The following is a 17,203-nucleotide window of genomic DNA, read 5'->3' as shown; positions in this document are numbered from 1 at the left end:
TAAAAACATAACCAAATTATTAAATAGTTAAACTGTAGAAATAACTATTATATTACAGTACCTATTACAATTTACCAAATATACTCTTAGGGCATGTTTGGTACACTGAATGTTGATTACAACAGGAATGATAATCTTTATTACTAGGAATAAAATATGTTGTAATGGAATAACTAAACATATTCATTAGTTTGGTTGTGAGTTGTAATATTAGAATAAAACTTATGATCTATTTTAGGAAATATCTCACTCATACAATTATATTTCCTAGAAAACAATATATTTTAAATTTTAGAGAGATGAGTTATTTTTTGATAATTTTTTATTTTCATAATTGTTAGGTGGATATGGAAAGTTTATTTATTTGGAAATATATTAATGTTAGAAATTATTACATCTACTAAGGAATAACTATTATAACCCTTTTAGAGAGGAATAATTATTCTTCATTTTAAAGAATAGTTATTCATAAGGAATGACTATTCTCTATAATAAAAACATAACCAAACTATTGAATAGCTAAAGTGTAGGAATAACTATTATATTACAGTGCTTATTACAGTCTACCAAACGTGCCCTTAGGGTAACTTTAAGCAACGTCAGGCTGGAACATAATGTCTGTTGGCTGAGTCTTTCTAAGGCATTAGAGATATATGTCTAGAACTGCCTTAATGCAGTTCCAACCCATTCATCCTCAATATTGAAGAAAGTCTCCATCAATGGGTACGAACAATGTTAAGGAGGGGGCCGAGGATTCTCCATATTCTTCTAATAGGCTTTAATGGATCAACACTTTCCAGCCTAGGTCAATACTATGAGTAATGACGCAATTTTTTAAATGTAAAATTCTAAAGTGGGCTAAAATGGGGTTGGACTCTAGAATGAGCCCAGCCCAAACATTTTGGTCCATGTTTGTCTGTTTGAAATGGGCTTCTCTCACATAGGTTTTTTCACGTCTCTCTTTTTTTTTTTTTTTTTTTTTTTTTTTTTTTTTTTTTTTATCCACTTAATTTTAGGTGTTAAAATATAAACATTTTCGTTCTAATTGTGGATATATGTGTAAAATATTAAATATAAAAAAGCATGAAAGTTTTTTTTTTGATTAATTATAATAAATAATTAATGGATTAGTGTGTTTCTTTCTTTCTTTTTTTTTTGAGAGAGAGAGAGAATAGTGTGAGTATTTAAACCATGGAAACATCAATTTTGAACGCTCAAAAAATATATCTTTTGGATTTAGGTCGTGAAATATATGGGTCTAGGTTTGTCCAATGCCCAAAATGTTGCTAGTGCAATTGTAATCTCACAAGTCACAAAATGTAATTCCATCCATTTCCAAGATCGTTACTGCTTGTAGAAATTGAAGACTACTTATTAATGTTGTATACTTGTATCCATCTTCAGGCAGTTCACATGTATCCTTCAAGCAAGCCGCCAAAGTTTTTACCAAAAGGAAAATGAGAGAAAGGACAGAGATCAAGAGAAGATTGAAGATGATAAACAGAAGACACACCAACACGGCACAGGGACATGTAAGACAAGCATGGGCTTGGTTTGTTATGAGGTGAGTACATGAACGACTAAATTGTACACGATAACATTTCCTTGAAGTAAATTTAACGACAATTTTTTAATACTAGATAAGATCCTCATACATTGAAACAAACAAGCCAAATATTATATTGTTGGGTGCTGTTAAGAAAGAAACGTTTTAAGTAAGGAATTAAGAGTATAACCGTTGCTTCTTATCTAAACCGAATATTTCCGCTTTGTTAATTAATTTATTTTTTTAAAAAAAAGCACAACCATACACACAGAGATAATGTAAAGAATAAGAAAAGAAAAAAGTGAAAGCCAAATGAGCTTCTTATGTGTTAACAGCTTCAAGCTTTTTGGATGCAGTTAAAAAATAATGGACATTTACGCTTACGTAAGGGATATAACTATAAACATTAATATTGCTTCTGACGTTTGTTAAGCTCAAGCTTTGTTGGATATGCTCAGTGCCGGCTCAAGGCCTAGGCAACTTAGGCCTAGGCCTAAGGCCCCACAATAAGTAAAAAATTTCCCTACTAAAAAAAGGCCCTATCTTTCTTAGTAAAAAGTCCAAAATTTTATAAAAATATAATATTTTTTAAATAATTGGTACTTTTTTTTAAGAGTGATGCTAAAAATACCAAAAATTTTATTATAGATTTAACCGATACATTACCAATCACATAAAAAAGTAATTCAAACACAAACAAATTAAGTTGTTGAAATTCATCAATTACATTATAGTCATAATCACATTTATTGTGAACATTTTGTAGTATTTTTAGTATTTTTAGGCCCCAAATTTTGTTGGGCCGGCCCTGAATATGCATATGTTGTGATCAAGAGATGAAAGTTTGCCCATACTGTTAAAAAAATCTGTTCATTAATTATGCAAGGGTTCATATTATTTTATGCTTCCAATTAAAAAAGAAACTATACTTACTCTTTGAACCATTTTATGAGTGCAGCCAAACATAGAGCTTAACCATGCAATTCGATTAAAATGTTCTCTCTATCTCTCCAAGAAACGAAATTTGCGTAGCTTGTCTGTTCATGTGATACTTTTTGAGTGAGAGCTGAGTAAAAGATGTAATTCTAAAATGAGCCCAGCCCAAACAAAATTGGGTCTATGTTTGTCTATTTGACATTGCTAACGAGTAATTGCCAAGATAAATTCTTGGGATAGAATCAAAGGATTTTAATCAATGCCGGTATACTATATTATTTATAGTTTTAAATTATTCATTAACAGATTTTAAATTATTTCATCCCTCTTCCCCTATATGTGTGTGTGTGTGTGTTTGTGTGTGTGTGTGTGTGTTTCTCAAATAAAAAAAGATACTCAGTATTGTCGAGTCATCTCACATCGGTAAGGTGTGATATTGAGAAGGAGTTTATCACTTGCTCCGCGATACTAACTGTTGCATGCAGTTTTGGTGTTGGCGTGTGAGTGTATTCCCTTATTTCATCCCTCTTCCCCTATATGTGTGTGTGTGTGTGTGTGTGTGTGTGTTTGTGTGTGTGTGTGTGTGTTTCTCAAATAAAAAAAAAAAAAACTTGTGTAATTACTTTTTTTTTTTTTATAATTAAATATTTGGGTAGGGGATTTGAAATTAGATTTGTGATTTTTTTTTTTTTTTTGATAATTTGGTTATAATGGAAGAGAGAAGATTTGAATCTTGATATCTTGGAAACTTCAGAAAGTGTCAATTAATTAAACTACAAAACTCTTGGTATGTATATTTATTTTATTTTATATGTAAATAAATATATATATATATATATATATTCTTTTTTTGAGAAACTCATGTATAACCATTTAAAGTAGGAAAAGATCAATTTCAATGATTGAGATCTGGTGCAATAGTTAGGGCAATTGCACCATACAATAAGACATCAACGGTTGAGATTAAAAGTTGCAAAAGTCACATTTAAAAGTGACAAAAATTCACTTTTAATCTCAACCCTTAAATAATTTTTTTTTTTTTTTTTAACTCTCAACTTTTTACCATTTCACTTTTACACTTTATTTTTTCACTTCTCTCACACACCATGGTTAATTGCATGGTTATTTATTGCATTGGATCTCAATCCCAATTTCAAAAAGCTCAAAATATGTATCTTCTAGTTAATTTGGGTCACAGTGATGGCTCTAGGATTATTTTCAAGAGGATCAATAAAAAACATATATAACCAATATATAAAGTTTTACATTTGCTTTCTACGAGATTTCTTATTTTGAAATCGTTGTAATGTATCTTCATTATTAATCCTACAAGCTTCATCTCTTTAATGTATATAACTAATCAATCATTTATTCAGAGTATTCTCATCAGCTCTCTTATAAAAAATGCCATTTTGACACACCAAAAACTCACTTTATCATTTTAGAACATCATTTTACAATTCACCATTTATCACATCTTCTATTTTTCAATTCTATACATTAAAATAATACATCCTAAACATTAAATAATATTAAACAAATTCCATCACATTAAACTACAATCACAATCAACCTCCACAAACCACCAACGGCAACGGCAAATCACCACCAACGGCAAATCAAACTCCACAAACTACAACAAATTCCGGCCTAAATCACAATCACTGGATCTCCAACAAATTCCAAATAAAAAAACCTCAACAAAAAAGAAAAGAAAAAGAAAAAGAAACTCAAAATCTTCAACAAACACTGCTAGACCACTACAGCCACAAACACCGCCGCCCACTACAGCCACAAACATCGCTGGCCCAAAACTCAACCAACCACCGCCACAACCATGACACAACCACCGGCCCAAAATCCCAACCCAATCGATCAATCAATGACCCAAAACCCACACATCGAAACCCACTACAGCCACAACACCGCCGCCAACTACAGCCACAAACATCGCCGGCCCAAAACTCAACCAACCACTGCCACAACCACCGGCCCAAAATCCCAACCTAATCGATCAATCAATGACCCAAAACTCACACATCGAAACCCACTACAACCACAAACACAACCGCCCACTACAACCACAAACATCGCCGGCCCAAAACTCAACCAACAACCGCCACAACCACGACACCACCACTGGCCCAAAATCCCAACCCAACCGATCAATCAATGACCCAAAATCCACACATCGAAACCCATCCCAAATATCACACCCATGACCCGATTAAGAGATCTAAAGGTTGGTGGCAAGGGCTGTGGAGGTCGGCGGTGAGGGCTATGGAGGTTGACGGCGAGGTGAGGCGGTGAGAGATCTTGAGCAGGGAGGACTGAGAGGGAAGAGATAGAGAGTGACAGAGAAAGAAGAGAAAAATGCAAAGTGATGAGAGAGGAGAGAGAAAGATGAATAAAAAAACAATAAACAGAAATAGCATTTTCATCCGTACGCTCTCAAAAATGAGAGCGTACTGTAGCATGTTCTATAATTTTAGCACATTTAGCATACCTGATGAGGGTCTATTTTTGTGTTTGGTGTGTCAAATGTGCCAAATATTTGACATTTGGCGCATTTGAGAGACCTGATGAGAGTGCTCAAATTGGGTTTTTTATTTTTTATTTTTCTAGATTTTAGATCAAATTGGTTTTTTTTTTTTTGGTTTAAAAAGTCCTACATTTGTTAAGAGGATCATATTCAAGCTTATTTTAGGTGGACTCAAAAAAAAAATTATGGTAAGGTATTTTAATATTTATTTTAAGGGGTCAAAACAAAAAAATTAAAATTAAAAAATTATATTTAATATTTTTTATTGTCAGTTCAAGGGTTCATTTGAACCCCTGGGCTTCAACTGGAGCCGATGGGTAGTGACTGTTGACATATATAATATATCGGTCCAGGTCTGTAGATAGGCCAAAATGTTGTTGCCTGTACAATTGTAATATCACAATTCACAAGTCACAAAATTTAATTCCATCCTTTTTCCATGATCTTTGCTTCAAGAAATTGACGACTACTTATTAATGTTCTATTCATCTTCAGGTGTGTACACCAACTCGGCACAGGAACATGTAAGACAACCATGGGCTTGTCTTTTTGTTATGAGATGTACACCAACGACTATAAATGAAACTTCCTTTGAACTAAATTTGACGACGTTATTAAACGATAGAATCCAGAGGCCAGAAAAATTAGTTTTTTTTTTTATTTTATTATTTTTTTCTTTGAGATACAAATACAGTTTATGTACGAATACGATGCCTTCTTATTTAATCCAGTAAACAAATCCTGTGTTGCTATATTCTGGACTGTGGTTGACTATAAATGTCACTACTCACGAGTCAATTCTCTTCAATAATTTCAGCTTCTACTTTGAAGCTCACAGTTCAGTATTCATTTTAGCCGTGCATCTTGTTGGACTTCATTTCATAATGTTCCTAAACATACATGACTTTTTGTATACTGTTGGTTTCACTTGTAATTAACTCTCTCTACTAATGGTCTGTTCTGATATCAATTCCTATTTATGAATAGAAGATTACTGAATTAATTCAGCCTGTGATAAAATGTGTATTGTTCCCCATTCAGTAATTAGCTAGAAATACTTTTGTATCTCAAGGTTTCCAAAGCATGGAAGCTATAGGATATAGAAATCTAAAAGAGACAATTAACTCATGTTTAGGGTGTGACGAAATGAAACAACTATAGGGCTGTAGAAATCTGAAAGAGATTATCGACACATGTTCAGGGTGTGCTCAAATGAAGCTGTAGATGAATATCACTCTTCGTGTTGCGATAAATTTTGTATAAATATAATGTATCTTAGTTATGAAAATGATACCCATGAAAAATATTTTGAAAATAGTATGAGAATGGCATAAAAAATGTAAATACAATGTACAGTCCCTAATTAGATTTTCCTTTATATATTTTGATGTGCTGGTTTACCACTTCGGGCCATGAGTATAAAAGATGTGGCATCACAATAGGCAGCTGACCAGTTTCAAAGCTCGCTGATGAACCAGAAAAAAATGTGAGAACTATGAATGGGAGGTGTAAACTGCCAAGATCCTTTGTCACAGCGCACAAGTCCCTGCTTGCCTCAGCCTTACACTGACCCGACTCTAATAACGTGCCAACAGCTCAAGTACTAGTAAGAATAATGGCTGATTGAATGCCCCGTGTCATCAGATAGCTAAGTGCCTCCCAAATTGTTTGGAGAATCACCCAGGAATGATGAACCAAATCATTCATATACCACACTGGCTGATTGAACATTATTAACACACTAGCACTTCTCTCACCTGCAATATTATCTTAGGTCATTAATGATCAGAAAAATGAAATTTAACAAAATCGTGCACTCGTACAAACAATTTTTTCTGTTACTTTAGAAACCACCACCTGCCTCTATAGTGAATGATAAACCTAATAACCAGCCATTAACATTCAAACAAAAAAGATAGGGAAAATTGTAATTACAGATATGCATAACATCAATTGCCTAGTTTCCAATTCATGTGTATCACTCGTTGACCTCATTTCATCTTGACATCCATGACAAGCTACATTCACAATGCTGAATGGATCCTCATCGCTCAGCATAGTTGCATCTATGAACTTGGCATAAAAATTTATAGACGAGGTAAATGATGTAGGGCAGATAGGTAGGGAGCTTTGTTATTCTAACATATGAAGCTTTGCAACCAATGGAGCTTATCAAATATATCTTGCACCAGAATATGGCTATCTGAGGTGCATCCTTGCTTAACAATTTTCACCAATATAAAACTGTGCTTCTCCAATAGGTTTTAACTGCATTAATTTTTACAAACAAGGTCAATGATCCAGGACAAAGTATAGAAAATAGAAAAACATGCTTATGAGCAATGCTTGACGTATTAATCAGGTGAGGATACAAAGATGAAACTCTGTGTTGTTTTTTGTGTTTGATTAATAAGAGCTGGAGTTGTTGTAAAGAAATACTATTGTAGTGGGGAGTGTAGTTATTGAGAGGGAATATCTTCAAAGCCATTTTGTATGAACTAGCCTGTGCTGCCATATTTATATTGTTCTACTATAGATAATATGAAAAGGCTAACAGAAAATAACAATAATATGAAAAGGCTAACAGAAAATAACAATAGCTACCTGTGTTTATATGCAGTACCAAAACCCCAAAGTTTCATGTGGTTCAATTTCAGGTACTTTGCAAATAAGTGGTTGCCTGAGGTCAATCTCAGAAAACACAATGGTCAATGAACTGCAAAAGAAAGATTGGATAGCTAAGAACATATGTTTTGTGCACATAGTCACCACAAATAGATGTTCAAATCAGAAAATGGAAAACCTTTAATGTTTGCCTGATGATGAGGAGGAAATGGAAACATTAAGGCTTCAAATGATGAAACTAAAGCCCAACTTTGCAAGTCATCATCACTATAAAACTCACCACCATAGTGCACAACACCATTTTCCATGCTTATAACTTTGTGCGACTAACTTAATGATCCTCATCTGTGATTTGAGTTGAGAATGACAACCACAATTAAGATATAAATGCCGTGAAAGACAGAAGAAATTTAAACAATTACGTGCCAAATATAGAACGAAATAAAGCATCAAATTGATTCTTGAAGGACAATTAGATAAGATTTAGTCAATGGCTATATCAATATGCAAAAAGGAAAGACTAACTTCATTGGCAGTTTAGAATCTTTGTTCATATCCCCAAGTTCTTTCCAAAATTCCTTGTAATGTGGGGATTGTTTCTTCTGGCTGGGAGAAATAAAGAAGCCCCGATGATCTGATCTTTAACTTCATTGGCCTCGCCATTCTGTTTGACATTATCACTTTCTATGGGCTCTTTCTATCAATCTTGCATAAAGTTTGAGTGGGGCTTTGCACGCACATTATTTCTTGGAGGCAGATTTGCAAGGTAAGGGATAAGAAGCCCAACATCTTCCACACAGGGATTATTCAAGGTTACAAGCATCAATTAGAAATTTAGAACTTCAAAGTAAGAAGCTTAATGATGGCATATTTATAAAATACTTAAATTGCAATGGACAACAATTAAAATGCTCCAAAATAGATATCAATCTTAAAAGTCAAATCTCTATTTCAAGGAGATATAACATGCAAAAAGGAATTTAAAATTATAACCATTAAAGAAGGGATGGATGAGACATATCATCTAAGCAATCCAAAGCATAGTCAGAATAAAATTTTTTGGGCGACTAGTAGAACAGACAATTTTTTTTTAAGAATGAGATAAATTCAAGACAAATCAAGCAAAGATATCACAAAATAGTTCAACCTTGACACAACACAAACAACAAATTGCTGCAGAACATAGAAACAACCAACATGGCTACTCTAAACAAGAACACAACACAAACAGCAAACCGCTGCAAAACACACAAACAACAACGCTTTTACTCTAAAACAGAAACTGATATACCCCATCAGCCAAAAATTACCATTTTGCACACCTTGCAAACTCTAGCATTTCCATGAAGCCATATCTGAAAAATGAAGGCAGCCCAAGCTAACTTGCAAACAATAGTTATGACTTTCAAGGAATGAATATTTCAGCATAAGAGAGAATTCCAGTCATTCAACTGCTTTTCTGGACTCTAGATATCTCCTACAGAACACACAAATGAGATCAGAATTGTATCCTCAATTACCAGCCATGTCAAGAGTGGGAAGTTTATCCGTGACAGTTAGCCAAGAAATGAAGGCATTGCTTGCAAATAGCAGCCGAAACAAAAACCAAACCAAAGCCCTCCAATCAACAACTGAATGCTTTTCCCTAATCTTATTCCAAGTTGATCTACATTAACAAACTTCAAAATCAATAGAAAATAATCAACTTATTACTTCCTAAGCACGATGAGGAGCATAAAAGTAACCCAGCATTATAGCACTAATCAATATCACAAAACAGAGCTATCAAAGACATTCATGCATAGGATAAGCAAAAATAAGTTTTCTTTTGTCAATTGAACAAACAAAACAGGAGTTAAGGGGAAAGTATAGTGTGTACCATATTTTGAGAGTCATTGTCTGATAACTGGTCAGCCTTGCTGTCCCCACTTTCCTTTATGACTTGTAGTTTCAGGTTCATGCTTTTTTCTTTCTACAACAAAATCTGTGACCACCAAGATGGGGTTTTCTCTTTGAGATTGATCTTGATCTTCCTTTCTCATCCATTGTAAGTGGTTTGTGTTCATTTGTTAGTCTTATGCCATTTGTAAAGACCGGAGGATTGGTCTTTGATCTGAATCACAAGTGACAACTCAATTGAGAATATCTTGAGATAAGCTAGATGTGAATTGTAGTTGACAAATCATTTGAAGCATAGACAGTACCAGAGTTCCAATTATTGTGAAATGGTCAATGATTTTAGAAGTCCAGCCGCAACAACTTTGAGGGTCGTCCTCCAAAATTCCTACAGAGAAGAGTAATCTTTTAACAAATTTCAAACTCCAAAATATCACATAGCACAGTCCACTCAAAACTAGGGATCTCGAAAAAAAAAAAATTTTACTCCTCGGGACACCAAAAAAAAAAAAAAAAAAAAAACAACAACAACAACAACAATAATGCTAAATCAAATTGGATTACCTTACAAACCACTGAAGTCCTTCCTGCCCTTCTGCTACTCCTAATGAGTAAACTTATGAGATGCACAAATGAATAATTATTAAAGAAATAGATTGGAGCTGTTTGCAAGGTTGAGACAAATAAGTAAGCTAAATCTTAATTTTTATTTTTATTTTTATGGAAAAGTAGACATATTTAGCATAGGACATGATCCTAGATGCTTTAGACAGTCTCCAACGTGCCACTAACACCTCCTATTGTCCTCATTAGTGTGCCACATGACCACATCCTCTTATGCAAGTTATGGTTTCCCGTAAGGAATATAGTTTTGAGTTCAGCATGCAATAATAATCAAAACAACACTCTGTTACAACTTCTAGGATCACTGTGACCTAAAAAACATCTATAATGTTTGTTGGCCCTGAATTGTTTCTCATTACCCCTTTTCCTCTGCAGATTTTGTAACCAAAAAAAAAAAAATGAAGGCCAATTGTCTTTTTTTCTAAATTTGTTCTCTATTTAGAGAGTATAAAATGCTCTAACTAGTAATTAATTGCTTAGGATACAAAATCAATACAAGATTATAGCCCAATTTTGAAGAACTTTCTTTTCAACAGTTAAGTACAGGTTCAGATCAACACAAAAATTTCTCAAGTGTTCTGTTAAGATAGCTATTCATATGGATGTAGCTTACCACTGTAGTGGCCCATTAACTTGATGTCACTGAAACCACTCTAAATCTTTATGATTGAACATTGGCTGCAGGAATAGTTCTTTGAACCACCTGAAATTTATGTCAAAACCAAAAGGATAATTAATAACCTAATCAAGGTTTTGCACTGGTAGATGGGTATAAAAGACCATCAAAGCTCAAAAGTTGAGCATGCCTTGAGGAGTACTAGAATGCCATTATCAATTGTCTTCGGTATTTCTACCTCAACCGTAAGCCCACCCCTCCTAATTTCCTGCATGAAACAGGGCTTTATAAAAAATCGCATAACATGATTGGCAATCATTCCATCTCAATTTTATAATAATGATTTCTGCATAAATATCCACATATCCCATTAGTCTCCAAATTTGGGTTATAAAAGAATGTTTGTATTTACTGCAGTACAGATCAGTGTCAATGCCAAATTAAACTAAATTACCTCAAAAATCATAGAAGCCATTTCTTGGGTTCCGCCTCCTTTAATTACACAGACCTGAGTGAACATGAGATGGTAATAATTTTCAATTCCAGATATGGGCAAAAGAAGACACAATAGTGTACAATTAGATCTAGATTTACGAATGAATAGACAAGTTGATCTGATTAATGCTCCAATCCTGAATGTTGTCAAAAATTACTATGGACCCCTCATGATGCGCCAAGAATGATATCAGCTTGTTTATGGATGTAATTCACTACCTTTGGTGTCAGAGAAAATGTATTTCAAGCATAAAAGTTCCATATCCTCCTCATGTAAGAACAAAGGCCTCTTTAGTCAACACCATTTGGATCATGTATTCTTTTGACATCAAATTTCATATTTGTGTCAAACACTATCATCATTAAAGCACAAATCCCAAAGTTGATCTGTAAAATCAAATTTTTAGTCTCTTTTTGGATGTCATAATTCATAACCAGGTCAGATTTCTGGAGATTGTATAGTATTTTGTAAATTGCATATCATTCTACATTAATTAAAAAAAAAAAAAAAAAACCAACAACAACAACAACAAAAAACAAAATAAATTGAAATTTTGGATGGTGCAAGTTTGGAAAGCAAAATAAATTAAATTAAAAAAAAAAAAGTATTTTGTTCATTCAAAAGTGAAAAAAAAAGAAAAAAAAAACTGCTTTATCAACAAACAAATTGAGCAATTTCTCCAACACCAAAACAAGTGATATGACAATTATAAGATATGAATTAAAAAATAAAAAATCAGGACTCAACCCACATGTATGTAAATATTTCATTTAAAAAAATTGATTTGGTAATAGATACGATTAAAAGATTCACCATGTTAGAATGAGATTTAAGATCCAACAACACTTACATGATTTTCAACTGCAACATGAACAGTATTGCAGGTACTGGATGTGGTCGTTATGATGTCAAAATCATCTTCACATCAAGCTCTTCCACCATTTAAATTGATTTCACTGCCATGATCAAGTAATATGATCAAAACATGGAATTGAAATCAGGACCAGTAAAATATTACAATAAGAAGAGTACATACAAAAACAATAAAGCACACAAACCTGCACTGTGAGGCTGGGGAGGAATTGACCCTTTTGGCTCTAACGTAAGAGTAAATATAATGTTGCAAAAGGGAGATTTAAGGTCACCCCAAGCTTCAAAAAAGAGGCTTTATATTCCTCTTCTCTATCAGTATCATCATTCAAAAAAACTATACTTGTAGCTAAAATTCATGACCCCTGACGCACAAACACACAAAAATTTAATGAAACCAATCAATAAACAGCTAAAGTAGTTTTGATAACTATAATTGTTAATCTGAACACACAATGGGATTGAAACAGTCAATCCAAAATAGGAATATTTGCGGTAAAGTAGGAATAAGGGAATCTCACCTTGCTTACTCTTACAACCCAATCTCATGATATGTATCAGTCCGCTTCACGAATCCCCCTCATCAATGTCTACTTCCACTTGTTCATCCGCCTCATACTCAGCCCCATCCTCCTCATACTAATAACCAAAAGAAAAGCACATTAGTTGTGTCAGATTAATCTAAATTCGGAAAATCAACAAAACTTGCAAGACCCATATATTATGATATTAAACCAAAAATGAACAAGAAAAATAAATTTTAATCAAAACCCAAACTATTAAAAGATTGGGCCAACAAGGTCCAAAACCATTAAAAAAAATTATCAAATTTAAGCAAAACGAGTTTTCAGCTTATGGGAATTATAGATATAAAGAACATTACGAATGCCCAGAAAGAAAAATAAGTATGTTAGATTTGGAAATAATTAATGGGCATACGAGATTGAATGATATGGTGGCAGTGGGTTTGTGAATTTGGGTAATCTGATAAAATATATCAACTTTAAATGGATGAGAGTTGGAGTTAACTAAACTTAAAACTTCCGTCTAATTTGCAAAATTAAAAATAAAAGAAGAAGACGAAGGAAGAGAAGAAGGAGAGTTACCTCTGACTGATTGTTTGAATCAAACTGGGGTTGATTGTTACTTTATCGTAGGTTGATTCTTGGGATGTGAGAAATAATGGGCAAGTAATCTCCTCTCTCTGTTTTACAACGTTGCTTGAGAATTGGACATTTAGAAATGAATAATTTCTGTAATGGAGTAGTACGCAAGTAGTCTGGCAGACACTTTAATTTGTGGCAGCCTTTAATTGTTAGGCTTTCAAGCCGTGGCATTATTTTTATTATTGGATGTGAAACTGAAACCAAACCACTATCTTTTTCTTCTTCCACTTCTTCTCTCTTTCCACCCATCCCAATCCATTCTTCACAGTTCTTCATATAGCTAATTTTGAGAACTCTCAGGTTTGGGAATATATTTATGATGTGGCAGTCGTCTTTCTTGCTTTTGTTTTCGGATTCTATTCCTAAAAATTCATCTCCCAACTTTTTCACATTTGGTGCACCCCATATTTCTAATTCTTTCAGCAACGGCAACTTCCCCAAAGGTGGCAAACACTCTAGCTGAGAGCACCCATCGATATTAAGACTTTTCAAATTGGTCAAGGACGTCATCCAATCAGTATACACTGTGGTGCTCATGACTCTAGTAATTGATAATTTTTCCAAGTGTGAAGGTGGTTCTAAGGCATTCAAAACTGCCACATCACTCTCCATTCTTCTTCTACTCTCTTCATCTTCCTCTTTTAATTCCTCTTCCTGTAAGAATTGACCTTCACCCAAAAAATTTAGTACCAAATTGTGGAGATGTATCTTCTTCTTCAACTGTGCATTCTGGGCCTCCCCTACATCTACCACATTTCCCAACCCATGCATTTTAAAGCTCCCTCGAAGTTGGTTCAAATTTTTTAATTCTCCAAGTTTACATCCTTCTTTATCGTCTTTACCACTGATGTAGAATTGACTTAATGTTCTAAGACAAGTCAATTTCCCAATCCCATTTGGAAATTTTATTGTGTGCCCACCATGCCAACTTGTGTCAATTCTAAGTTGTCTTAAGTTAATTAGTTTACCCATCCCCTGTGGTAATTTCTTGATATATGCACCATTATCAATATTCAAAGTTTGCAAATTACAAAGATTACATAAGGTTTCAGGCAATTCTTCTATTTTAACATTCCCATACATATGGAAACACCTTAAATGTATCAAATTTTCCACCGCATCCGGAAGTTTCGTAAATGGGCCAACCAAAATTAATGTTCGTAAACATCTAAAATGGTCGAATGATTTGGATTTGTGCATGTTAAACTCAGAGTGGACATGAGAATGAAGAAAGAGAGTGCGTAGATTTTTCGCTTCATAGATAGACTCAGAAAATGTTTCTTTAACTATTAATGACAACTGTCGAGCCCTTTTAAAGTCTATCTTAACCTCTTCTTTACCTTCAATTGTGAAGCATACATCTTTTGTCAATGACTGTGCAAAGTCATGCACAATATCATGCATTTTGCAACTTTTAATTCTACCATCATTCTCATCTTTCTCAAAATCTTGGAAAAAAGAGCTCATGGCTAATTTTTCAAAGTACTCTTCCGCTATGTCTTCCATCTCCCTATTTCCTTTTGAGTTGATATATCCTTGTGCCATCCAATGGATGATTAACTCAAATCTATTAATGACATGATCTTTTGGAAAGATAGCACAAAATAAGAAACATTGTTTCTCTACTGAGGACAATTCATAATAACTCAACAACAATGGTCCCAAAAGACCTTTTTCAACATCTTCTAAATCCCACAAACTACTTTCCAAAACTTTCTCCCACTGTTCTTTTATTCTCTTTTCGTGCATGTAACCCCCTATAAGCTTTGCTGCAAGCGGCAAGCCATGGCATTTATCTGCTAGTTGTCTACCTAGGGGTTCAAGATCCTTATGTTGATCTATATTTTCATCAATAAATGCTATTTTCCTAATAATCAACCAACAATCATCAACAAATAAATTCCCTAAGTTGATTATGTGGGTTTTGGTGCTCCCCATCATGTGGGCAGCATCCTTATTACGTGTGGTGACTAGAATTCTGCTACCTTGGGCACCATGTGTTAGAGCATCTTTGAAAGGCTCCCACTTTTCAGACTCTTTGGGGACGTCTTTAGCCCACACATCATCAAAGACAAGAAAGAACTTTTTGTCCTTAATCAAATCACAAACTATACACAATAGAGCTTGCAATGTAGTAGTGGTATTATTGAGGGATTCATGTGTAGGGGCAAGCTCCTGGATGATTGCTTTGGCAACCTTGCACTGATCGAAAGGATCAGAAACACTAACCCACATTAGTTTCTGAAAATGATCTCTTACTTTTGAATCATTATAGGCGAGTTTGGCAACAGTTGATTTTCCTATACCACCTACACCCACTAAGGAGATGACCAGAGGATTGCTTTCTTGTTGACTACCCACGCCTAATAGGTTGTTCAGTGGATCATCCTTGTACTCGTTACGGCCAACTATTTTAGAAACATCCACAAAGGACGTAATTTCTAGTCTTTCAACTCTTTCAGGTTGACTATTCAAGTCAATCCCAAACTCCTGTTTGCCTTGGAGAATATTAGCTAATGTTACATTCAGTTTTTTTATCTTGTGACCAACCTCATGACGAACAGAAACATTGTCAACTTGACGAAAGCAACATGATGGAGAGGGAAAGGAGGACCATACCTTCTTCATTTTTTTCTCAGGGGGGGCAGGAGCGTTACTATGAGCAGCTTTTTCTCCTTCTTCTTTCGGAATTTGTAATTTGATCTTTGCAGTTTCCCAGGTGTCCAACACGTCATCGATCATGTAGTATGCATCTTCGAGCTTATCATACCAAAGCTTCACAGCGTCATCCCTCAGTCGTCTTTCCTCGAACTTGTTGAGCATCGCCTGGACCATTTTGAAATTGTATTGAAGATTTTCGATTTCTTCATCAACTCCAACAAGCAACAGTAGCTCCTGTAGAGCCTGCTGGGCTGCGAATGAACCCAACTGCTTCAAGAGTTCAGTAACGAGTGACGGTAGTAGACCATCCATAGTTAATGGAGACTGAAAGTTACAAGTCGAGAATACAATAAAGAAAGAGAATGCGAATGACAAAAATAAGGAGCAAAGTGAGAAATAGATTACGCAATAGCAGGTGTGCTTGTGCTTCTTCACTCCTACTATTCGGCTTTTATAACGAACTAGCAGTCTCAGTGAATGATGAAAACATTTAATATTTATTTATTAAGATAATTGCTACTATTTTTTTTTTTGGAGAAAGATGCTGCTAATTAAATTATTAAAAAGAAAAATAACATAAAAGAAAAACCTGTAATACTCATGACACTTACTAAATTACTATAATTAATTAGGAACTTTTTAGTTAATTAAAGCAGTGTAAACTAGTGTAAGAACATGCTAATTAATTAATTGCTTTCTGCATAAAATTGCTCAATAAAATAGAACTGATCAACATTGACATCAGTCAATGATAACGTTTCCACGTGTCACTAATTGAATGGTTATGCATGATTTTCATTTTCAACTACCTTGAAAATCTTGGCTTCAAAGGCATCCCGTCGCTCCACGCTTCCGCTATATTATTAGTTGGAATTTGGAAAGATAAAATATCAGAGGTACCAATAAAGCACAATTAATCCCTTCTAGAAAAGGAATCAAACATGGTACATACTTTTTCTCCAAAAATCGTTGAAAGATACATACACTGAGTTGTTGGCTACCTTGAGAACTAAGTCATTGTGGGTCACAACTTCTTGGAATTATCTGAAGAATTAGTCAAAGAGGGAGGTTTCTCCAAGCTTTTTATATATTTATAACGAGCAATATCATGATTATTTTTTTATATCAATGCAGCACTGGACAAATGCCTATTTATGAATTATGCACCTTTGCAGGAAAAGAAGTCATGGGCCATGGCTAATGTGCCTTCTCTTCCAGAAAAAAG

General features: G+C 34.2%; 2 protein-coding genes across 17 annotated transcripts in view; both read right to left on the bottom strand.

Moving 5' to 3' along the window:
• Positions 1-6,245: 6,245 nt before the first annotated feature.
• On the bottom strand, positions 6,246-16,573 carry LOC126727632 (disease resistance protein RGA2-like). 16 transcript variants are annotated; one of them, XM_050433495.1, is made up of 15 exons: positions 16,384-16,573; positions 13,258-16,245; positions 12,673-12,790; positions 12,340-12,516; positions 12,132-12,237; positions 11,240-11,293; positions 11,024-11,053; positions 10,783-10,872; positions 10,110-10,149; positions 9,854-9,933; positions 8,175-9,762; positions 7,828-7,994; positions 7,629-7,740; positions 6,960-7,292; positions 6,246-6,781 (listed from the first exon to the last, which is right to left on the bottom strand). In XM_050433495.1, exon 2 carries the CDS (start codon positions 16,150-16,152, stop codon positions 13,300-13,302), a length of 2,853 nt encoding a protein of 950 aa, XP_050289452.1. In that variant the 5' UTR covers positions 16,153-16,245; positions 16,384-16,573; the 3' UTR covers positions 6,246-6,781; positions 6,960-7,292; positions 7,629-7,740; positions 7,828-7,994; positions 8,175-9,762; positions 9,854-9,933; positions 10,110-10,149; positions 10,783-10,872; positions 11,024-11,053; positions 11,240-11,293; positions 12,132-12,237; positions 12,340-12,516; positions 12,673-12,790; positions 13,258-13,299. The 16 variants fall into 16 exon arrangements, with proteins under 16 accessions (XP_050289452.1, XP_050289440.1, XP_050289439.1 ...); XM_050433483.1 differs by having other exon boundaries at positions 13,258-16,302; positions 16,384-16,571; XM_050433482.1 differs by adding an exon at positions 11,500-11,667 and having other exon boundaries at positions 13,258-16,570.
• LOC126727637 (putative disease resistance protein RGA3) overlaps positions 11,289-17,203 on the bottom strand; it is a 28,318-nt gene continuing 22,403 nt past the window's right edge. The window contains exon 6 of the mRNA XM_050433511.1: positions 11,289-11,417. The gene's annotated coding sequence lies outside the window, so the exon portion shown is untranslated. The remainder of the gene's footprint in view (positions 11,418-17,203) is intronic.

The sequence above is a fragment of the Quercus robur genome, chromosome 5 (genome assembly GCF_932294415.1).
Source record: "Quercus robur chromosome 5, dhQueRobu3.1, whole genome shotgun sequence".
Taxonomy (NCBI): domain Eukaryota; kingdom Viridiplantae; phylum Streptophyta; class Magnoliopsida; order Fagales; family Fagaceae; genus Quercus; species Quercus robur.
This window is presented reverse-complemented; position numbering and strand designations above follow the sequence as displayed.